Genomic DNA, 24,179 nt, shown 5'->3' with positions numbered 1-24,179 from the left:
TATATATATATATATATATATATATATATTATTTTTTATTAATAAGATAGATGTCCTATTTGAAAATTGAGCATTTTAAAATATAATGACTTTAAAACGTACAATTTTTTTAAAATGCGCGATTTGGTTTTAAAATTGACTTGCAAAATGATATGGGCTGGGTTCGAAAATGCCCGAGAGCTTTCATCGTACACAAAAGTGAGCTATAGGTTGGGCTAACCGTGGCCTAGCCCGGCCTATATTTAGCTCTGTATCACTCACTCTGAGCTTTCCATCAGGGTCAAGTTCAGAGCGAGGTACAATGGGTCAAGTTCAGAGCGAGGTTGCAGCAGCAGTGGATCAAGCAGCGCCACCCGACCCTCAAGCTGCTCCGGCTACTGCTGCTACCACTTCCTCCCTGGAATCCCTTATTGCCGGTACATCTCTTTACCCACCAGCTCTCTGTCTGTGTCTGTGTGTATCTATGTATGCCTACAAGTATTTGTTGTGATTTGTGAAACATTCTCATAATATAAGCTATCGAAGCGGCGTATTATGGGTTTCATGCGTCTGTTATAATTATCTTGGTCGAGTTTTAGGACTTGAGTATAGCACGGAGGGGTTCAACGTGAAAGAACAAGAGCCAAGAGGCATTTTAAGAAACTAGAACACAATTAGGGAACGAGAAATTATAATTAGCATGATATATATGATGAAGTTACATCCATGAATTGCTGGGTATTGGTTCCTTCCTAGGTCGTTGGATGGCTCGAGTTTAGAAATCGACTCAATAGCTAACAATCCTGAATTATTTCGCATTTTCAGAAGCTGCTGCATATGGAAACGATGAGAATGAGGTTGGTCCATTTTTTATACGTACTTTTCCATCCCGAAAATGAATAAAGAAAACTGATTTTTTCCCCATTTTTTCAGTCTCTTGATGCGCAGGCTCAGAAAGCATTAGAATGCCCTTGCATAGCTGACCTGCGTAATGGTCCATGTGGTGTCCAATTTTCGGAGGCATTCCTTTGTTTCCTCAAGAGTACTGCCGAGGAAAAGGTAATTGTAACTCAATACAAGTGATTGGCACTTAGGGTCTGTTTGGGTTTGCAATTTTAAAAATACAATCTAAAAATAGTGCACTTAAGTGTTTGCGAAATTGCAGTTTAGTTTTTAAAATTGTGCATTTTCAAAAATCACCTAATTGCATGCGATTTGAAAACGCAAAATTTATAGTTTTTAAATCATAATATTTTAAAAATGCAATTCAAAACAATCTATTAGTAGAGCAATGAGGCATCTTTTTTTTTCTAAATACTCTCTACTGTTCTTTAGCACACAATAACTTAAGAAGGCACTTTCATTGTGACAAGGAAAATTCGCCCTATATTCCCTGCCCCCAAGGTGCAGGAATTGTAGAGATTGTGAGATGTCTTAATGAGGCCTACCTGTTCGAGCAGGCGCTAAGGCTGCCTGATGGCAGTTGGGCCTCTCTGCTCGGGAGGGGGGGCATTGGGGGTTTCTGTGCCCCTGCCGAATGTATTGCATCAAATGTGAAGCTGGCAATATCACATACTTGGTTATTTTAAATAGGAAATACTGCACTTCTGAAAAGCTTGCAATAGAAGGTAGATATTTATTACTTAGAAGATAGCATATGTAGCGGGTATTGTTTAGTAATCCATTGGGGGGTGATAAGGAGACTGGAGAACAGAATCCGGTGTGGTTCTTGACTGTTTAAATACTAATGGAGATGTTCTTGGATTTTCAATTGGTCTCTTTCCAGCTAAGGAATGGCACCTTGTTGGATTTGAGGGATCATATATATATATAGTTTGTTGGCGATTCTAATAGTGCTCATAACTTGATGCTGTCAATCAGCTTTTAAGTGGTTGATTTTTATTAGTAAGAGTAATGTTATTTAGTAAATTGTTATATGATTGTCAAAGAAAATCAGCATTTGGATTAGCAAGGGCCTATAAAAAAGAAAAATCAATGGCTCATTTTCATTGTCATGTCATCCTAGTCGTATAACAGTTATATACATAACATTTCTCATCTAGTAAATATGGAAATCAGCCACTTGTAAGTTAAGGACCATTCTGTTAACTACTGCTTTAATAGTCTCTTAACTTTCAAAGTGGGACTCACCTATCCAAATTTTCCTCTTTTGAAGGGCTCAGACTGTGTGCATCCATTCGTGGCGTTGCAGAATTGTATCAAAGCTAACCCCAATGCCTTTTCTAAAGACATTTTAGAAGACGATGAAGTCCAGAAAGAGGAAGAGCCAACCCAGGAGTACAAAATCATCCCCCCTATATGGTCCAAGGAATCCCCAAGTCCAAAATCCAAGCTCTAAGAGAGTTAATTTGTCTTCCCTCTTCGGCCTTAGCTTACTGCACCTAATTTTTTGTTGTTGTTGATAATGTATTGTTTTTCCTTTTCAAAATTTCCCGAGCAAAACAATGATGTGCGACATGAATTTTTCTATATAGAGATCTACTGAAGCATACCCTAAAAGGTTAAGTAGGATGGAATATTAGGTATTGATAAGAGGGTTAAATAACAAAATGATGATGTGTGGACATTGGCAAACCAGTCCCCTTGCCATCCTATGAATGAGCACCCAATATGGTGAGAAATGACCATTTATATGTGAACCATTTTTATAATATAAGAAGATAAAAGTCGATGCTTCTGTTTGTTAATAGTTTCAAATCATCTTTTCACCTTTGAAAAGTTATAGGAGATCTTTTCATTGCTCGAGGTTTTCTTGTGTTCTTCTTTGATTTTTCTGTTTTTCCTTAAAAATAAAAGAGATTGAAAGCTTAGAACTTGGATTTTTATGATTTTAATTGAAATTGCAATAAAGAGAAGTAAAAAAGAAAATACGTGAGAGAGATCGTAACAAGAGAAATCTAAATTAAAAGAAGATACAGGATTGGTGAATATTAGAGCGGTTTAATGTTGATGAGTTTAATCTGTTTAATGAAATGGATCGGATTAAGGTTATATAGTCTAATACATGTGGTTCAACATGATCCAAATTTGACCAGTGGCATTTAGCCTGACAATTTTTGATATAGCAAACGAATTTCATATGAAACCAATACGAAATTAATGAATTATGATTAAGAAGTATGATATATTTAATTAAATTAAGGGAAAACTTCATTTACACCTCACAAACTTATACGCTTTTTGCAGACATCCTTTTATTATTCAAAATCTCTCACTTTGATATATCTAACTTTCGTTTCGTTCCAAATACCTCCTTACCGTTAGATATTAGAGTTAAATCAAACAGTAAAATGATTAAAATACCTTTATACCCATACTTTTTTTAAAAAATTATAAATTTACTCTTATTTATAAATAAAAAATCGTTATCATAATGATTGTATTAAAAAAAAAAAGTGACCCCCGGCGGGTCACAACCTTTGGGTCACAAAGTGACCGTTGACCCTCAAAGTGGGTGACCCTTTGGAGGGTGACAAGACAAGTGACTCACGGTGGGTCACTAAGGTGAGGTGACCTGCCGGTGGGTCTTTGTGACCCACAATGGGTCTTTCTCTTTTCTCTCTTTCTCTCTATTTTTTTATTTTTTAATAAAAATTAAAGGTATTTTAGGAATTTCACGAGTAGGATTTAACGGAAAATTTCAATGGAAAGGGGAAAGTGAAAGGAAATAAAAATTGAATACGCCAAAGTGAGATTTGAAACAATGAAGAAGTGTTTACAAAAAACGCGTAAGTTTGTGGGTGGTAAGTGAAGTTTTCCCCTAAATTAATCAATATGGTTTTATACTCAGTAACTCAACCCAAATCCAATACGCTATTACAAATCGTGAGCTCTACACGACTAGCAGCGTATCGGCGAGAGCGTTACCGAAAAAAGTACAGAATTGAGAACCCCTCTAATTGAGGAAAAATTGGAGATTCTCTAATTGTTAATCGTGAACCTTCATTTTAAATTTAATAATCTCTCCTTTTACTTATCAAAAAAAAAATTTAATAATCTATAAAATGCGAACTATTTTTATATAACCGAGACATTAAATGTTGGCTTTTGTTTTACCGAGGTTTAAATAATTTTATAGACTATTAAATTTAAAATGAAGGGTAATAATTAAAATTTGAAAATTTCCAATTTCTCCCGGGGATCCGGATCCAATTACCAAAACTAGCAGACTATTACAATTTACAAGCTTTGGCTTTTGCTTCAAGTCTGCCGTGAGCGAGGGGAAGTGTGAATCGAAGCCATGGCTTTCGCTGCTGCTTCTGCTTCTATTACTCCTTATTCTTCTCAATTGCTTCCCCGCCCTAAATTTTCCACATTGGTCTTCCCTTCTTCTTCTTCTTCTTCTTACTCTTTTTCTGCTCCTTCTGGTATAACAATCCCTTATTTGCCCACAAAACACAGAAGCTTCTCCTCAATTCGCATGGCGGCGGCGAAGAGGAAAGATTCGAATGGAATACCTGCGGTGCAAGGGAAAGCGGAGGAGCAGAAAGAAGAACAAGTGGTGGAGGAGGAAGAGGACTTGCCTTGGATTCAGGAGAAGGCATTGGACCTGGTCGAGTTCACAGGCTCCGTCACTCAGGCCATTCCTGGCCCTCGAGTCGGCTCCAGCTCCTTGCCCTGGATTCTCGCTCTTCCTCTGGCCTATGCCGGCCTCACTTTTGTTGTCGCCTTCGTCAAGACCGTCAAAAAGTTTACTTCCCCTAGAGCAAAACGCAGGAAACTGGTTAGTCCGTCCGTATTTCTTGTGTCCGTTTCCTGCTTTTTTATGGACCATAATTGATTCCTCAGAGTGGGTTTTTGTTTCTTTTCTTCAGGTCAATAAAAATGCTATGCTTTGCAAATCAATTGATGAGTTCTTTCACAAGGGAAGAGATAACTTCAAACTCGATGATGCTCTCAAGGAGCTTGAGAAAAAGGTATAAGCAATTCACTGGTTGATGATGCGCTTTTTCCATTCTAAATTTTGTACTTGCATATGCTTCAAAAGCTGTCTGGGTTTTGATAAAACAACTGCCCAATTTATTTCCAGACTGATTTTGGGATGGAAGAAATTCTGCGCAAGTACATTCGGTATGCTTTGAATGAGAAGCCCTTCAACCCCGTCTTGGTTGCCAATTTAATTGAGCTTAGGAAAGCTTCTGTGTTGGCTGACTCCCAGGTTGCAGAGATTTTAAATGAAATTTCCAGACGGATTGTGCGAGATAAAGGTAACTCCTTGTTGACCCCATCTGATGTTGCAAAACGCTAGATGTTCTGTTTGTATTTGATGGGGATATAAGGCGTCAGGATCAGGATTCACAATTCTAGGATTCAGCTAAAATTGCCCCTTTCTCTCTCAGCCCCCGTCGTGCTAAACTTGTCATTTATTATGGAGACTTATTTGCAGTTCTATTTGTCTGTAAGCAAGTAAGTTCGTAAGAAATGCTTCAGAAAAATGTATGCCTTCCAAATATTAAACCATTTAGCTCCATTTCACATTCAAGAGTTTATTGTTATGACTGTTTATCCTTCTTTCATAACTGCTGGTGGGGAGAGCCTGAACTATTTTTCCTTTAGATCACAGGCAGTGGCGCTATAAGTGTTTGGATTGTATCTTTTTTGTGGTGTCTGCTTAAACAATCTTGACTTGACGAGCCACCACAAGTAAAATGAACTGTCCTCATGCTGTTTCAGCTTCTAACATATTTTCCTATGGAATGACAAATTTATTGAGAAATTACTGTAAATATGGTCCATGACCTTTAAAACGTAGAAATTGCAATTTCTACCATCTGATTGCGTATTTAAAATCTTGAAGGAAAAAAAAAAAAACAACAATTGCCTTTCTTCGGAGAGCTTCTAGATGTGTGTTATCTTTCACACGCACACACAGAGATATACAAACATACTTAGAGCCTGTTTGAGATTGCGTTAGAGAAATAGAACTTTTAAGTTAAAAAGCGCTTTTGAGAAAAAACTTCATTTTTAAGCTTTTTCCAAAAGTCCGTTTTGACAATTTTTAGGCTTTTTGGACCCTTAAAAACGCTTTTAATTTTTTTTACCAAACGAATACTTTTTTCTTCAAACGGACTTTTTTAGTGTTAAAAGCACTTTTCAGCCCCTCAAACGCAATCCCAAACGGGCCCTTAATAGGAAACAGCTGTTGTTATTAGTGCAAAATATGGTCAATTTATCTACCACAGGACCTCTTCCTTTGACCTAAGCATTCTTTAGCTCACCTTGTAGCTTTATTGCTAGGGGATGATGGCGTAGCTAGCAGACTGTATTTTGGGTTTTGGTCGGGACTCTTGTTCTCTCTAGGTCCTGAAATTCTTGGATTTTTTAGTCCTTTATTTATTTATTTATTTCCTGAGCGAATTTGTTTGTCTGGTTAAATCTGTTAACAAGCTAACCTAAGACATGTTTTAGCAAATCAGCAACTCAAGGGAAAGGTGCCTTTATTATACAGAAAACTGAAGCTCCTTTTCCTTTCGTTGTTATTCTTCATTTCTTCTTCTCTCCTCTCACACTCCCTATTAGTGTTGAGGTGTCTGGATTGGTGATTTTGCTTAATTTCATCCCTTTTTGCACTTGACACATAATTGAATTTGTTTAATTAACCTTCTAAAGGAACATTCCAAAGAATTTAGTCAGAGAAACAGCTCCCTATTGATGGTTTGATATCAGATGCTTATGGCTTGTGTATGATTTTCAGGACCAGTTGTCATGGATGTGTCAGGTTATTCGGAAAAGGGTTTCAAGAGAAAACTAGCTGTTCAGGCCCTATTTGGAAAGGTTTTCTATCTGTCTGAGGTAAGCTGAGCATTCGTTGCATCAACTTTTGCCTGACTGCTATTCTGCTTGCTGTTATTAATGCACAACTTCTACTCATTAGTATGATACCCTTTTTTCCTTTCTTTTTTTATTTTCTTTTTTGTTAGGTTGTCCAATGAAATTTTTACTGCTGTGATGGATTGAGACCCTATTGAATTTTTTTTTTGTCCTTGTTCCTCTTGAAGTTTTCAAACAAATTCTCAGTAGTTAAACCTGCCTCAAGCTGTGCTATTGCTTCAAATGGTTGAGCAGCTCAGTAAATGTTGTGTGTTTTGGCTTCAAAAGCATGGCCTACCAGCTGAACTGTGATTTGTCTCCTCAAAACATTCTTGAGCAGAGATGGTTTTTGATTTCTGTACTATACGTCAATACCTCAAACACCCTGAATAATTTTTCCTTATGAAGCAAATTACATGTCTGGCAGGCATGCAAGACTGGTATATTGTTATACACTAAACTTTGCATATGATTGTCATGGTCAACTCCATACCTTTAGCTTTTGTTATTTTTTGTTTGTTTTCCTTTTTATTTTTATTTATTTTTTATTAATCTGTGACTCGTTCTACATTTAATGCCTTGAACTGATTGTTCTTCTGTTTGACTTTCTGGGCCAGCTGCCGGAGTTCTGTTCAAGAGACAGCTCCTTGGTTGTCAAGGAAATTTTTGGGGTTACAGAGTATGCGTCTATCCTTTATGTAATAAAACTTTACAATCATTGTTAGTCATGCTCATAACATTTCTTTTTGCTCTCAGTGAAGACGCAGACAAACTTAGGATACACACACTCTCTGAAGCTGGTGATATGGATTCACTTGAAAAGATGGTTGAAGGTTTAGATTCAGAAGATTCCAATGAGGGATGATCTTATGCTTCTTAACTCACATGCGAAATATTCAGAGACTTTGTAGTGGCAAAAGCTGTTAAGAAAGGATTTTGAGGGGTTTTCGATGACTGGGATGGCCTTAATATTTTCATTTCGCTGGTTTTGTAAACTTAAAAAAGGTTTTGGTTGAGCGCATCAGTTGAGCTTCTGTCGTAGGTCGTTTTTTATTAGCTAAGTGTGAATTTATTTGTTTAGGATTTAGGAATGTTCAATAATACCTGGAAATCATTGAGGATGCATCGACCTATGGAATGCTTCGGCTAGAAAAGATAAAAGCTGATTTGCATTTGTTTCACAAGAGGGCTGGTTTTTGTTATCATGAAATATTGAGGTATATGTGCTTTGTTCAGATGTCAAGATGCTTGGAAGTGAAGTAATTTCGTTACAGCTTTTGGCTCGTATGTGGTATGAACCCCTTTGCTCTGTTGATCATCTGATAGAACATTTTACGAACCTTAGTATCAAGTCTGGATAATTTGGGCTGGTTTTTACTTCAAACATAAGTTTAGAAACAAACTTTTCTCTATATTAGCACTCAACTAGGGTCGAGTCAAGTCGAGCTTTAGGATTTCAAGATTGGCTTGTTTGCGAAGATGCTTATTTGAGCTGAGCTTGAGTTCGAGCCGAGTTATAAAATGTGTGTTCAAGATTAGCTCAAGCTCCTTAAAAATGTGTGTCGAGTAGAGCCAGGTTCAACTCAAGCTCTAGCTAAGTTATTAAATATTAATTAACTAGATTATATATTAGTTCATGAACTAACTAGATAGTATGTTAACTAATACACATATATAAATATTCAGTAACCTATATAATATATATTACTTAATTACTAATATGCATATTTAAATTTATATAACTAATTTTTAGTAATGTATTGATATATATTTGTATATATATACAAGATATATGAACGAGTTAACAAGTCGGGCAAACAAGCCGATCGAGTTTTAAACGAGTTGAACTCGTGAGTTCCTATTGAGTTTCTTCGAGCAAGTTGGGTATGTATCATTTACTAATTGAGTGAGTTTTTACAGTAACGAGCGGAGTTGTACACTATCGAGTCCGAGTTCGAATTGAGTTAAACCGAGCAGGTGGTCAAACAGGCTAGTTTATTTACAGTCCTACACTCAAAAATCTTCAAATAGACTTATATCGAGCAATAAGACTCCTAATATCAATCAAAGACTCCTACTTGTGACGACATCTTGGAAGATGACCTTTATTTGACAACAATTACCAAACACATTGGAATATTTGAGACCCATTAAAATACTGCTTAAAAAAAAATTCTAAAAACTTGATCTTTAATGGACTTCTAGTACTTCTAATCCAAAAAGGACTCCTAACAGAACACGATTTCATCCATACAGAGACTTAGGAAGAAGAAAAATGTGATCCCATTTTGTGATGCATAGGGAGCATCAAAACTGATTATATGAAGAACTGATAGATTCTATTAACTATATTCATGTTTAAAGATAATTTAAAGATAGAGTAATGCCAGAAAAATTATCTAAAGGTTTGTTGAGACTGGTATATCAAGATGGTTGAATAGTTGTGGATAAAAATGTGATTTTTAAACTTTACTCTTGAAGATAAGATTGGATTTGCATAGAGAGCATCAAACTCAAATTTGGTTACAGAACTATCCCATATATGTATTTCTCAATCCAAAACGATCCATTATTCTCATAAAGAATACGTACCCGATTTAGATAGTTTTGTCGTAAAATATAAGGAATATATATATATATATATATATATATATATATATATATATATATATACAATAACAAGAAAAGTAAATTAGCATAAACGAAAGGCCTCCAAATTGGGTATTGGTAAAATAAATGTAAAAATAAAAACTATATACAGTTGGAATACGTATTAGTTTAAATGATGAAGAAATTCCTGTAATCATGTTTAGAGAAAAACAATTTTTAAATGGGTCAAGAAAATGGTAGATTCTGTACCAAGGTATTGCATATTCGGGAAAGAGTATTCCAGTTTGGGCCTTTGTGTTGTTGGTTACCTGCACGGCAAGATACGAGGGCCTCTTTCCATTCGCAAAATTGTGAAATGCAAACAAACACGCACTCTCTCTTTCTCTCTCTCTCTCTCTCTCTCTCTAATCCAAAGTTATCTGACTATCTATCTAACCTCACGCAGACACAGTTGCATTGTCATCACATGGGTTGTGTTGGTATTTGAAACCCCCTTTCACCTCTCTGCCAACTGCCAAAAGCACAATTAAATATATATAACCTATCCATCTATATCACTCTTCTCTATAACATGACTTTCGGTGCTGCTTTTGGTCTCCTTCTGTAGTTGTTCCTTCTCTTTCTCTGTACTCTGTACTCATTCTCTCTGTAGAAAACCCATTTATTTTTTCCTTTGATTTCTCTCATATTTTGCTTTGTGGGGTTTTGTCCTTTTTAGGAGAATCTTTGGACTGAGATTGTTATTTTCAAGCAAGAATTGTCTGGGTAATGCTTTCTGGTGAGAAATCCTCCACCTCTTTCATGGGCTTGGGTTCATTTCTATGCTGCTTTTAGTTTTAGTCGTGATCTTGATTGTTCTTTATGTTTTTAGTTTGATTCTTGCTGCAATTGTTGCAATTATGAACAAACTTTTCTATTCCATGTTAAGACTCTTTTAACATTATCTTTTATGCCCCATTGGATTTGCATATGAATTTCGTGATCTTTCATAATCATAATTCAAATTTTCTCATTCATGGCAGAAAAGGGGGGCCAAAGTCTGATTATGCAGAGCACCTTCCCCCTAACACCAAGCAAGCAAAAAAAAAACAAAAAAAATTGTTGGATTTAGGCCGACAATTTTTTATATGATCTGGAACTCGACACAAATCAACACAAAATCAGCGGGTTAAGAGTGTAGGGGTCTAATTTGTTTAATTAAATGAGTCATGGGTTGACTTACATCGTCTTATATCAATGCTTCGAGATGATCCAAACTCTTGTAATTTTTTATACGACCTACAAACTTGACACGAGGCCAACTCGAAATTAACAAGCTAGAATTGAAGGGTCTTACTCATTTAATTAAATGGGTTAGATTAGGGTTGATATATCCATGCATCAACACGGCACGGCCCAAACCCGACATGCGAACACAAATTGCCACTCCTAGGTTGGATTAGGCGGCTGGGGAGATTGCGGTGCTTTCCTGTGTAGTAGGAATATTACTTGGTTTTATTTTCATTTCTTTTTTGTTTGATTATTAATTCATACACGTTTTGAAACAACGTCTTATGCCATTGCCATTGTTGTTTTTATTCATCACGATGATGGAAATGGTGGAAGTTTTATTTATAAATTTTTGTGTTAGCCGGATAAGCCCTTAATTTCGTGGAAGAAGAGACTTCCAATTTTGTGAAAGAAGAGACCTGGGTTTGAAATTATGGTATTTGGCTCCTTCAACTTGTTTGTAAGGATCGTTTGGCTCTGTGCATTTTCATTGCAATTAGTTGTAAGAGAAAGAATATAAGCAATATTCTTCTGATCTTGTTGTTTTCTTATTCTTCATTATTATGATATTTTTTTCTTTTTGAAAGATGTTTGTCAATAATCTTATGTAACCAAATCATCTTCTTCTTTTTCCTTATAAGTTTCTTGTTCTTTGATCTTGGTGCAAAATTTTTGTTAAACCTTTTTCCCATTGACTAGTTTATACTAGATGCAAACTTCTGCAAGTTTTTATTAAGATTTCTTCTGAGATTGAATGCTCCTCCTATTGAAATTTGTTCCTTTTCCTTTATGACTTGTAGAATATATATGGCCTAAGTTGGCATTTCATGGGAGGTATAGAGGACAATGAACCGCCATTGAAACGTGCAAAGGTTCCCTTGGGAGAATCAAAGAGCTTGTCAAAAGACTCATCTCTTACACAGCCTGTAGCTTGCTCTTTGGGAGACTCGATGGCTAGGCCTCTACCCTCCCAAGGAGATAAAGAAACAGTTGGTTCAAAAGGAGTCATCAAAAGATCAGAATTCATCAAAATTATAACTAGGGCATTGTATTCACTTGGATACGATAAGAGTGGGGCCCTTTTAGAGGAAGAGTCGGGTATACCATTACACTCATCAGTGGTCAATTTGCTTATGCAGCAAGTGAAGGATGGAAAATGGAATGAATGTGTGGCCACATTGCAAACAATTGCGGTTTTGGATGAAACAACTGTGAAGTCAGCATCTTTTCTGATATTGGAGCAGAAGTTCCTCGAGCTTCTGAAAATGGAAAAAGTCACTGATGCTTTAGATACTCTTAGGAATGAGATTGTCCATCTTCGCATCAATTTGAGCCGAGTTCATGAGCTTGCTGCATGCATTGTCTCTCCTTCACAGTGTGTAATACTTGGGCTTTCTAGTCAAGATACTGATGTTGTAAAGTCACGGTCAAATATTTTGGAAAAACTAAAGAAGTTGCTTCCTGCAGCAGTCATGACACCTGAAAAAAGGTTAGAACATCTAGTTGAACAGGCTCTTGATGTGCAACGAGATGCTTGTGTGTTTCACAACACTTTGGATAGTGATTTGTCTTTGTACTCGGATCATCAGTGCCGGAGAAACCAGATTCCTTCCCAAACAGTTCAGGTTAGAGTTTCTTCTGGATTTATGGTTCTTTGCCCCCTTTTTTTTTCCTCTTTGGTTGCTTCATTGACCATCAGACAGCATAGACTCTTCACATAGTTTGTGGAGGATGTGAAGATAATGCAGTTGTTGATTTGTTGAGATGGTTTATTCGGTGAAATCGCCAGGAGTTGTTTTCCTTCTGATCTAGTGATCTTGTGTGGTATCTGTAAAGATATCCTATTTTCCTGCCTGTATCCAGATCTGTATGTCAGTGTGTATATTGAAGAAGTGTAGCTTTTTGTTGACTTCTATGTTGCATTAGTATGGAGCTAGAGTAGTAATGTTTGTGTCTGACAAAACTCCAATGATGGAGAAACCTTTAACATCCATGGAGGCAATTGGATTTTGACATCCATACCTTAATCATGCAACATGGCTTGAGATATATGAAGATGAAATTTTAGTTGACTAGGTTAGCATCATTATTTATACATGCAAGTATATAATTTGTTAGGTTCATAATCTAATTTTTCTGATGAGAACAAATGAAGTAATGAATTTGAATTTCAGTAGTGAAGGTTCATTGGTTTTCATTTTAATTAAGCACATAAAGTATTGTTGAAGATAACGAAATATGTATGGTGGTTATATGAAATTACACATATATAATTTCTTGCTATCATAATTTTTTGTCAAAATATGCAATAGTTATATTACTTTTAGTAATCAAAGAGATTCTATTTTTTTTAATGAAACCTCTAAGATAAGTAGAAATTTTATTACCACCGATAATGAAGTTTTAATCTCTATAAAATGTTGCCGGTGAGTATGTTGAAGGTCCTTGATTTTAGTCATGCTCATATTTGGAACACTGACTGTCCTTGCTTTTAAATTTTTAATCGTCTTCAAATGTTCTTATGGCATCCTAGTTTTTTTTTTTTTACCAATCAGTTTATTCGTTGATCTTGCATATTTGTTTCAATTTCTAGTGCATTTGTTAGGTTGTTAATCTACCGAACTTGCATCTAGTTTATTAACATAATCCCATTTAAATCATCATTATCTAGTCATTACTATTGCAGCCAAGCCATCATCATCATGGGCATTCTGCTTTATGTGACTTGTTGAATTTAGGCTGCCTATGCAATTTATTTATGATGTCTAATGTCTTGTGTATCTCAAATGGATTGCAAATTTTCTGTTATGACTTTTCCACCAATTATTTGGAAGTGTCAATTTGAAAATTTTGCTTATTGAATCTAACAGATACTGCAAGCACATACTGATGAAGTTTGGTTTCTGGAATTTTCACATAGTGGGAAATATTTAGCTTCATCATCAAAAGATCAATCAGCAATTATATGGGAGGTAACTTTATTATTTTCTTAATTATTATTGGCTTTTAATCACTGATCTAATAGAACCTCTCTCTCGCTCTGTCCATTTGTTGGTAATTTATACATTTTAATTATCTCTAGAACATCCTAAGCGGCAATTTTCAGAAGGCTTCTTAGTACAGATGTAACTTTGTATCTATGTATCATTTATAATCATTGAAGTGGCTCTGGATTTTCCTTATGTCTTCCTTAATCAATCAAGCCTTCACAGTTGTCAGCTTTTTTCATTCTTCTGTCACTGAAGCTGCAACATATTCTGTATGCCAAATTATACTCTGGTCCCCTACTTATTGAGTAGGTTGCATTTTGGTCCTTGGATTTTCAAAAGTTGCAATGTCAGTACCTACAATTTTTAATTTTGAACTACCCTTCTCAGCATTTTGGTCATACAATCACTAACGACCATGTCGCTAAATATTTTTGACATCGGTCTTCACAGCATTTGTCACACCATCATAATTAATTTGGACAGAATTACATTGATCCAACTTAAAAGTTAAAGGACTGGAACTTTCTAAAATTTAGGGATCAATGGAAATCTACCATGTATTTCAAGAACCAAAAATATAATTGTTAAACTTGCAATATATATATATATATATATATATATATATATATATATATATATATATAAAATTGTTAGAGATGGTTACAATATATTTTTGATAAGTAGTTACATGATATTTTAAGAGTAATGCTACTCATCACACCCATTTATTACACTACTTTTACATCAGCTGATGTGGCATGTTTTAAGTGGTTTTTCTTTTGTTTTTAAGTGTCTAACATGAAAAACCACTTCAGACACACTATGTGAACCGGTATGAAATGAGTATGAGAAATAGGTATGAAGAGTATCATTACTCATATTTTAATGAATGTTTCACTATTCTCTAGATCCAAAGGAATAGAGACCTTAGGGGGCCCTTTCCAAGTGTTGGACTTGTTTTATGCTGGGTTCAAATAATAGGTTGTAGGGATGCAGCCCCGCTGCAGTATGGTAAGGGTACTTGAAATTGAAAAATACTAGACATACAACTTTCTTACAATTTTTGATACATGTCAGCATATAATTGGAGGGTGTTAATGCTTACAACTTTTGGCTCAAATCACATGCTAACACGTGTCAAAAGTTCTAAAAGAGTTGTGTAGCATTACTCTTTGAAACTTTCATGGACTGGACTATGATTGTAAGTGGTGCCTGTATAGATAAGTTGAGTGATACTGTTTGCTCCTATGGATGTAGGCACAACTGTTAAACCATGTAAAATTGTGTGTGCCATTCTTTCTTTCTCTTTATTTTCACAATGATTTCATCGTTTTAACAATAGTTAGTTTAGGCTATTCATGATGTTATGTTTAGAAGCTTGTTCAATTAATTATTGCGACAAGAGTATTGTTGACATTATGGTTTTATATTGTATGTATCCCCATGATTGAGATTGCAGAATCAAGTTCATTGAGGTTCTTTCACCTCATATAGACTGAGATAGCCTCTAGCATTGACTATGTGTGGGTTCTTCCCTCTGCGCATATGCGCATAGTATTGAATGAAATGCTCTTTTTTTTTTTGTTTCTTTTTTTTTTTTTAGGTGATTCCTTTATTGTCGTATTCAAGGGAGTGAAATCAGAGACAAGACTGAATGGCATTTGCTCTAACCTGATTATGCATGGCAGGAAAACTTGGAAATTCAACACAAGCTAACCAAATAGAATCAAGTCCACGTCTCAGTTTGACTTTTTTTGAGATACCGTTTTGTTATAATTTATTGCCTGAAGTGGAATCTCAACTTAATGAGCAAGTTGGTTATGCTTGAATCTTATCATGTTGAAACTGAATTGCATCTTTTGAAGATCTAATCCAACCAGTGGCCATTCTTGGGTTAGAGTTTTAGACTTGATTTGGAAAATATGAATCACCTTGAGTCAGGTTGAGTAGGGTATGGGCCGAGGTAGTGCAGCCTAACTTGTTATTTATAGCCAGTAAATATGGTGATGCCTAGTGCATCAAACAAAAGTAGATACGATGACACTTATGACTATAGTAATAACTATAATGAGTCCTTAATCTGTATTTGTAGTTGTATATATTAATTTTCCCTCGTTCAAATGGATGCTATGACGATTATATCCCCCTAATTTGCATAGAAAAAGCTCTTTACACGAATTACGGTGAACAGATTTGTGAATACTGGAATTACTCTTGTATGGTGCATGCATTTGCATTGAATTTGTTAGTATGCTTCAACTGATGTAATGGCTGCAAGCAAAGTCACCATTAATGGTTCCTCATGTTTGAGTTTGTTGGGAACCCATTTAATGTGCTTCTTTATACTTGGCATTCTGATGCTTATGTTAAATCCTTGGTAAAAATCTGAGGAAAGTTTCTTGTTGCAAGGGTGCCAAATGGTACTATTAGATGACTATAAGAAAAATTTGATTCAAGTTTTCCTGGGGTGGCACACAGTCCAATTTGTCTCCAAACGTATTATTGAATATTTGGTTTATGTTTCTTTTTGAAACATACAAGAATTCCTGTAACAAACATTTGTTTTTCGTAAATATTACTTTTATGGCGGACATCTGCAGCCTGTATTTGGAAAGAGCAAATTAAATATATTTTTGATATTGAGCTGCAGTGATTATTTGAAGTGATTAGTGTAAGTGCTTAGTAAAAGGAGGAACTTAAGTTTTAAATTTTCGGGAAGTTTGGAATAGTAGACTCAACCTCTGTGTGTGTGTGTGTGTGTGTGTGTTAATGAGGTCCTTATGATGTTGGATGCCAACTGGATATTCTAAGGAAATGGCAAAAAGCAGAAATTGTTGGGATGTCTGACTGTCAAACATATTTTGCTGCTATTATTCTGCTTATTTCTGTTTCTCTGTTGTCATCTTCCCAGTTGTACAACAAATATCAATTTTCTTATTTCAGAATATTATATCTTCAAGGATTGAGAAATTTCATCCTTTTAGGTTAAAGAGGACGGTCGAGTTTTATTGAAGCATATACTAACTGGTCACCAGATGCCGGTGTTGATGGTTTCATGGGGCCCAGATGACCACCAGCTCCTCTCATGTGGAGTGGAGGAGGTCATCAGACGCTGGGATGTCACTTCTGGAGAATGCCTCCATGTTTATGAGAAAAGTGGTGTTGGCCTCATTTCATGTGGATGGTTTCCCGATGGTAGAGGGATATTCTCTGGTATGACTGACAAGAGCATCTGCATGTGGGATTTGGATGGAATAGAGCTGGAATGTTGGAAAGGGCAACGAACGCTTAGGATATCAGACATGGCTGTGACTGATGATGGAAAGAGGATCATAAGCATTTGCAAGGAAACCACAATACTATTGCTTGACAGGGAGGCAAAATTTGAGAGACTGATTGAAGAGGAGGAAGTAATTACTTCATTCTCGCTGTCAAAGGACAATAAGTTCCTACTAGTCAATCTTATAAACCAAGAAATTCATCTTTGGAGTATAGAGGGTGATCTGAAGGTCATGGCTAAGTACAAAGGTCACAAGCGTGCCCGATTTGTCATTAGATCTTGTTTAGGTGGATTCGAGGAGGCCTTTATTGCCAGCGGGAGTGAGGATTCACAGGTAATCTTCATTTAACTGCATTATGTGATGAGAATAAGGGTTGCCCAGTAATATAGCAAAATCAAGTTTTTCAATTTATATCAGTTTCTGTCTTGTACATTTTTGTTCCATTAGTTTGTGCATTTTAGGAAGTAAGCTTTGACTTTAGACCCAGCTCATTTTTTTTTTTTCACCTATACTTTTATGGAATAATAGTTCTCAAGAAGTACATATCAAGAATGGTGTGTGAGTGGCATGAAGTTATATATGTATGTTGTCCATGACGCACCAATGGCCTTTGGATTAGATAGCATCTCCTTCCCCGAGGAACAGGTGGTGGACACTTGAGATCAAAGGTTCAATCGCGTACAAATGCATTAGATGTGAAAAAACTAGGGTTGATTTTCATCATTTGCTTATTTATTTATGTATTGTTTAAATAGGGGATCCCTTTAGAAACATCTCAACGTGGTATCATCATCACTGTCATATGATACACTGCAATTTTGTGGCCCATGATCTTCAAAGTTATATTCTTATAGGTAGAAAAGCCTGTAGAATTTTATTTTATTTTTTTATATAGAGGGAGAGAGAGAGAAGAAACAGAAATGATAGTTTTATCAGTGAGGAATAACAAAATCGACTGGATTGTGTGCTTGGCGGAACAGCAGCTATCATAGTCATAGACATGCATGAGTCATGACTAATGCATGCTTGTTCCTTTTCACATTCACTCTGTATAAACTGATTTGATATGTTGTTTTTGGGGAAGAAAACATACTTCCATTGAAGTTTGAGGTGTGCCATTTTCTTATTGTAGGTCTATGTATGGCACAGAGGTTCTGGGGAGCTCTTGCTGGCACTGCCTGGGCATTCTGGAGCTGTTAATTGCGTGAGCTGGAATCCTGCAAATCTTCACATGTTGGCTTCAGCCAGTGATGATCGTACCATTCGAATATGGGGATTAGATCAGCTCAATCTGATGAGACACACAGTTTCGCAGAGCAATGGCTACTCTAATGGAAGAAGTTGAAACGATTTATTTATTTAGATGATCAGAAAGCAATGTTCTTTTGAAAACATTTTTAACATTTGTGTAAATCCTCCAAAATCATTTGCTTTTTCGTATGTTCTCGGCATCTATAGAAGCAATAAGCACACTCTAATATTGCATCTGGTATCTCTGCCAATTAAGCAATATAACTAGACGACTCTCTCTTATTTCGCCTCACTTGATTCTGCTGTGTAAGTTGCATACATGCATGCATGCATCGACAAGAAGCTATGTCGAATTGTCTGCCTTTTAAATTTATAAGGGGTTTTTTTCAATTCTTTTAGAGCTTTGCTAGGCAAAATTTCTCCAAATTTTAGTTTTTTTTTTTTTTTAGTTACTAGCTTTTTAAAAATATCACACATCACGCACTCTAAATCTTTATTTATTCCATTTAAAATGTTCTTTTTTTAAGTCTGTCTTTATTTAAATAAAAGTGAAGAAGAAATGATGTAGTTGGAAGGAGAAAGGAGCAAAATTGGAAGAAAACAAAAAATCGTTTGGTTTTGCTACCATTGCTCTCCAAATGTCATCTATTGCTGTAGCAGTAGAGAGTATATTATGTAGGGGATTTTATGAGTTGTAGTCATCCCGTTATGTCTCCTAGAATTGATTTTTTTTATGGAAAGACCATGCCACATCAGTATAGAGAGATAATTAATGAGGTGCCTGCTAATGCTCTTGTGGATAGCAAAAATAAAATAAAATAAAAAGATATGTTTTGTATAGTAGTTTAATTAATTAGACACAAGAAAAGGCAAAGAATAAAATATTGTTAGGGTTGTTGGAATGTCCATTTGAGTTGAATAGTAGTGCATGGCTCATTGGTGGGAGGATCGGGCATTTGACTATCCCTGAAATGCCCCATCCTTATACCTATCAGCCATGTGCACTTTGTTCTCTTAGGTTCTCACATTCTCTCTTCTATTCGGATTCAGAGTGGGAAGAATATTCCCTTGTAGTCCTGTTTTTCCCCCTTCTAATTAGAATATATATATATATATACAAAAACCTAATAAGACATGATCTTTTCGTTTAATCTTTGGGTTTAACTGAACAACTGTCTCTCTCTCTCTCACTCGCACTTTTTGGTAATTTTTCCACCCTCTCTTTCCCGATAAAGAATATGATGAGAAGGAGCCTAAAAATCCAAAGCTTTATATGATTCTCATTTTCTTGTTTTGTTAATTTGTTTGATAACCATTCTACTTTCTCCTTACCTCACTCAGTCTCAGCATGGAAAATTATACTTTTGTTTCATCAAAAGGGCTTTCTTGATGCTGTTATTGGTTTCAGCAGGTTAAGTTTCTCTCCCTCACAATTAACATATATATATATATACATAAAGTCCTTAATTAATGATTTGTAGGCTGCTAGTGCTAATCAAATTCAATTCCAATGGCATGCAGCTCTATCATTCTCCTTGCAAGAAGCCATTCGTTGTGGTCGCGATGAGGATTGCAATGATGTTCCATGTAAGAGCAAGCTCGGATTTTGTTTCAACGGACTATGTGCTTGCATCACAGCTCAGGGCCCATCCAACCGTTGAAATTTATGACAAATGTTAAATATTATAATTGTATCCAACATTTATTGAATAAAGTTGGCGTGACACTTTCACTTAATCTTTATTAAAAAGAAAATAAAAAAATACAATGATTGATTTGAAGTGTCACGCTAACATTGTTGGACAATTATAAGATAAAAATATAATATTGAGCATTACGCACCATTAGCTATTCTGTTTATCAAACCACCGCCTTCTCTCAACTATGGATGATGTAGGAGCTCTCTTGGATGAGTAATGCTCGAAATCACTCTGGTGTCCTTCTTGTGTCACTCTAAAAATGATGTAGCTTCTAAAATCACCATTGGACTTATGATTGATCATGATTGAATTAAATGGTGATTTTAAAGCCACCTCATTTATGGAGTGACACAAGAGTGACTTCTAAAATTACTCCTCTTGGATATCCTTCTCTCTCATTTTTTTTTTCTTTTAATATTGTAGAATAAGATCTAGGAAGTGTGGCTTTTAAAGATTTTGAGCATGATGTAATGAAATCAAATCTTATATATTAATAGATGTATTTTGGGCTTATGGCTTTCTATGTTTGTATTTCCATTAATGTAAAAGCAAGTGCTAATTCGAATCTCTCTAACCATTTTTCTCTTGGGATAGTATTTGTTAGCCAAAATGATGCCGGGCAGAATTAAGATTGTTCTGACAGCATATGATAGCAGCAGAAACTAAGAGTTGGAAATTGAAAATAGAATTTAGGAAGAGAGAAAATAACAAATAGGGAAGAGAAAGTCCATAATTGTCCCAGATAAACAAACAGAGAAATAATTCTGAAAGACTTAAATTTAATTGATAATATAAACTGAATTTAAAAATAACAAAGACTAGATGCCATTATATAGACTAGCCACCTCCTAAATTAACAAGGACAAGGAAAAACAAACATAATTGGAAAAGGAAAACAAATCATAATAGAAAAGGAAAAACTCAATCCTTATTGACAAAGGAAAACTAAAACACACATGCATAATCAAAATAACAATTTTCTCAAATTTCTCCTGCATCAGTCTCTCCAGGTTGGAAAGAACTTGCCCTCGAGTTCAAATCATCTTTTCCTCGATCTTTTGGATGTCCAATTAATCTCTTTCATCCTGTACTTTTTAACATCAATGCAACTTGATACTGGAAGAGAAACAATTTACAACTCATCAAAACATGATTGCGAATAGTAGTTTGAAAACTCTTCATATCGTATTGAGATACTTCAATCTTCACTTGGTATTCATTTATCTTCTCCTATTCGTGTGGCATATAAATCTCCCAAAAAAGATCAACTATTTCTTCCTATTTGAAAATAATATTTTCCTCCACCTCTATAAGATCTTCATCACTGACATATGTATCATAAGTTGGTGGAGAATTCCAATCCACGAAACATTGAGAAGAATCTTCAACGTCTTCTTCATATTGAAACTCTTCATCAACAAGCTTAACTCTAACGTATAAGTCTCCATGTCGCTCATCCCGAACACGCTATTCCCGAAACAGAATAGGCTTGTGATATGGGTTCTCGAAATTGGATTTTAAATTGCGACCGTCAATATCGCAATACATCTCCAAGTTTTGCGCCGCTAGACGCAAGGTTAACTCCGCAACCTGCCTCTGCAAATCTTCAATCATCACGTCTTGTATACTGCGCTCATGGTAAGGGACTTCTTCATTCGGAACCTGTCCACGTCGACCACGACCACTAGTCATGAAAAACTAATCAAAAAAATTCATCCCAAGAATACACTAAGCTTTGATACCAACTGACGCTGGACAGAACTAAGATTGTTCTGACAGCGTATAATAGCAGCATAAACTAAGGCTCTGTTTACTTCAACGTAAAATGGTTTCCTTCGTAAAATATTTTCAGGAAAGCCATTTTCCATGAAAATATTTTCTGTCGAAAACATTTTACGGCGTTTACCTTGCACACGGAAAATAATTTTTTTAAATATCTTTTTTTTTTTAAATATATTTTTTTTCCAATAAGGTCCTTGTCGGGACTTGGACCCGCCCAGGACTTAACCGGGACTTGACTGGGACCCGCCCGGGATCCTCCCGGGACTTGACCGGAACCTGCTCGGGACTTGACTGGGACCCACCCAGGACTTGCTCGGGACCTCGCCGGGACCTGCCCGAAACATGACCGAGACCCCGCTGGGACTTGATCGGGACTTGCCCGAGACCGTCCCAGGACTTACCTGGGACTTGACCGGAACCCGCTCGGGACCCACTGGGACTTGCCCGAGACCTCGCTACAACCTGCCTGGGACTTGCTCGGGACTTCGCCGGGACCTGCCCGGGACTTGACCAGGACCCCGCTAGGACTTGACCGGGACCCGCTTAGGACCCTCCTGGGACTTACCCGGGACTTGACCGGGACCCCCCCAGGACTTGTTCAGGACCTCGCCAGGTCCCGGTCAAGTCTCGGGCAGGTCCCAGGCAAGTCCCGGTCAAGTCCTGGGCGGGTCCCGAGCAAGTCCCGGGCAGGTCCTGGGCAAGTCTCGGGCGGTTCCCGGTCAAATCCCGAGCAGGTGCCAGGGGGGTCCCGGGCAAGTCCCGCCGTGGTACCGGTCAGGTCCCGGGTGGGTCCTGGTCAAGTTCTGGGCATGTCCCGAGCTGGTCTCGATCAAGTCTCGGGAGAGTCCTGGGTGGGTTCCGGGTGAGTCTCGGCCAAGTCCCGGGTGGGTCCCGGGCAAGTCTCGGGCAGGTACCGAGTGGGTCCCGGTGAAGTCCCGGGAAGGTCGAGCAGGTCTCGGTCAAGTCCCGGGTGGGTCCTGGGCGGGTCTCGACCAAGTCCCGGGCAGGTCCCGAGCAAGTCCCGGGCAAGTCCCGCCGGGGTCCCGAGCAGGTCCTGGGTGGGTCCCAGTCAGGTCCCGGGTAGGTCCTGGGCCGGTGCCGGTCAAGTCCCGGGCAGGTCCTGGGCGGGTGCCGATCAAGTCCCGGGCAAGTCCCGAGCAGGTCCCGGTCAAGTCTCGGCAAGGTTTTGGGCGGGTCTTGGCAAAGTCCATCGATTTAAGAATGAGATGCTTATAGTCGGAAAATGGTTTACAATTTTCAAAACCGTAAACCATTTTCCAAAAATTAAAGAAGAATTTTCAGTCAAAAAAAAAAAAAATTTCTGTTGACCATTATTTTATGTCGAAGAAACACCGTAAAATACATAAATCATTTTCGGGAAACAATTTTACGTCGAAGTAAACGGAGCCTAATAATTAAAGATAGAAAAGGGAATTCAAAAAGAGAGAAATTGACAAATAGGGAAGAGAAAGTCCCTAATTGTCTTAAATAAGTAAACAGATAAATAATTCTTAAGGACTTAAATTGAATTGATAATATGAACTGAATTTAAAACTAACAAATACTAGGGCCCCGTTTGGTTTGCGGAATAGACCCTTGGATTGGACTAGCTAACACTAGGTATAGCTAGTCCTTTGTTTGGTAACAGTCTATTCCTGGGAATAGTCTATTCCCATGGGACTACTAATCTCATACACACAGGGTTAGCTAAGCCACTAAAAAATGAGTGACTTAGCTAATCATTTCCTGTAGGATTAAATTAATTGTGTAAATTGCCATAAAAAACCCCACTTGTTAAATTAAATTTCGTTCTCTCTCTGATTCTTCTATCGCTCTCTCTCTCTCTCTATATATATATATATATCACCATTTTTCTTTTCTCCATCTCTATATTTAGTTCTTTCTCTTTTTCTATCTCTCTTTCTATTTTTTCTTTGATTCTTCTGGTATAATTTTTCTGCAAGTGCAAACGATTTTTTTTTTATCTATGCTGTCTCCCTTCTCTGTACCGTTTCTCAGGGTTTTTTTTTTAATTTTTTTAATTTCTTTTTTTAATTTATAAATTCTGTTTTTTAATTTCTTTGATTCTCTGTACTATTTCTCTATGATTTTCTTCTCTCCGTTTTTTTTTTTTTTTTTAAATTCTGTTTCTTCGTCTCTCTTTTTTCTCAGCTTTTTCTTTTCTTTGACGGAGAAACAAAATCTGCAAGGTTTTTATAAAATAGAAATATATAATATGTTTTGTTTTTTTTTTTTTGATTCTCTATACATTCTCCAACTATAATTTTTTGATTTCAAGATTGAGTTTGATTCTGTTTTTTCCGACTATATTTTTTTTATATAAATAATTTTGTAGCATAATTGTAAAAAAAAAAACAAAACAAAACAAAAGGCCACATACCTAACAAAATTTAAAAAAAAAATATAGTAAAGTTGTTTATGTTTTTTTTTTTTTAAAAAAAATGAAAGTCCTTAATAATATAAAT

The 24,179-nt window shown here is 36.5% G+C and overlaps 3 protein-coding genes across 6 annotated transcripts; all 3 read left to right on the top strand.

Annotated features, from left to right (window-relative positions):
• The first annotated feature begins 257 nt into the window (after positions 1-257).
• LOC132184671 (mitochondrial intermembrane space import and assembly protein 40 homolog) lies at positions 258-2,491 on the top strand. The gene is made up of 4 exons (XM_059598390.1): positions 258-416; positions 805-836; positions 913-1,038; positions 2,156-2,491. Exons 1-4 carry the CDS (start codon positions 302-304, stop codon positions 2,336-2,338), a joined length of 456 nt encoding a protein of 151 aa, XP_059454373.1. The 5' UTR covers positions 258-301; the 3' UTR covers positions 2,339-2,491.
• A 1,680-nt stretch (positions 2,492-4,171) lies between these two features.
• Positions 4,172-7,931, top strand: LOC132184440 (uncharacterized). Its single transcript, XM_059598078.1, has 6 exons — positions 4,172-4,723; positions 4,815-4,916; positions 5,030-5,207; positions 6,695-6,792; positions 7,428-7,489; positions 7,567-7,931. The coding sequence occupies exons 1-6, from the start codon at positions 4,241-4,243 to the stop codon at positions 7,673-7,675; spliced, it is 1,032 nt and encodes a 343-aa protein (XP_059454061.1). The 5' UTR covers positions 4,172-4,240; the 3' UTR covers positions 7,676-7,931.
• Positions 7,932-9,778: 1,847 nt separating this feature from the next.
• On the top strand, positions 9,779-18,503 carry LOC132183832 (WD repeat-containing protein 26 homolog). Of its 4 annotated transcripts, none has more exons than XM_059597283.1 (6): positions 9,779-9,899; positions 10,139-10,198; positions 11,490-12,314; positions 13,560-13,661; positions 16,664-17,293; positions 18,093-18,503. In XM_059597283.1, exons 3-6 carry the CDS (start codon positions 11,517-11,519, stop codon positions 18,303-18,305), a joined length of 1,743 nt encoding a protein of 580 aa, XP_059453266.1. In that variant the 5' UTR covers positions 9,779-9,899; positions 10,139-10,198; positions 11,490-11,516; the 3' UTR covers positions 18,306-18,503. The 4 variants fall into 4 exon arrangements, with proteins under 4 accessions (XP_059453266.1, XP_059453265.1, XP_059453263.1 ...); XM_059597282.1 differs by having other exon boundaries at positions 9,779-10,001; XM_059597280.1 differs by having other exon boundaries at positions 9,779-10,023.
• The last annotated feature ends 5,676 nt before the right edge of the window (positions 18,504-24,179 follow it).

Source organism: Corylus avellana, chromosome ca6, assembly GCF_901000735.1.
Source record: "Corylus avellana chromosome ca6, CavTom2PMs-1.0".
Classification (NCBI taxonomy): Eukaryota; Viridiplantae; Streptophyta; class Magnoliopsida; order Fagales; family Betulaceae; genus Corylus; species Corylus avellana.
The sequence above is the reverse complement of the archived record's forward strand: the minus strand, read 5'-3'. Positions and strand labels throughout refer to the sequence as shown.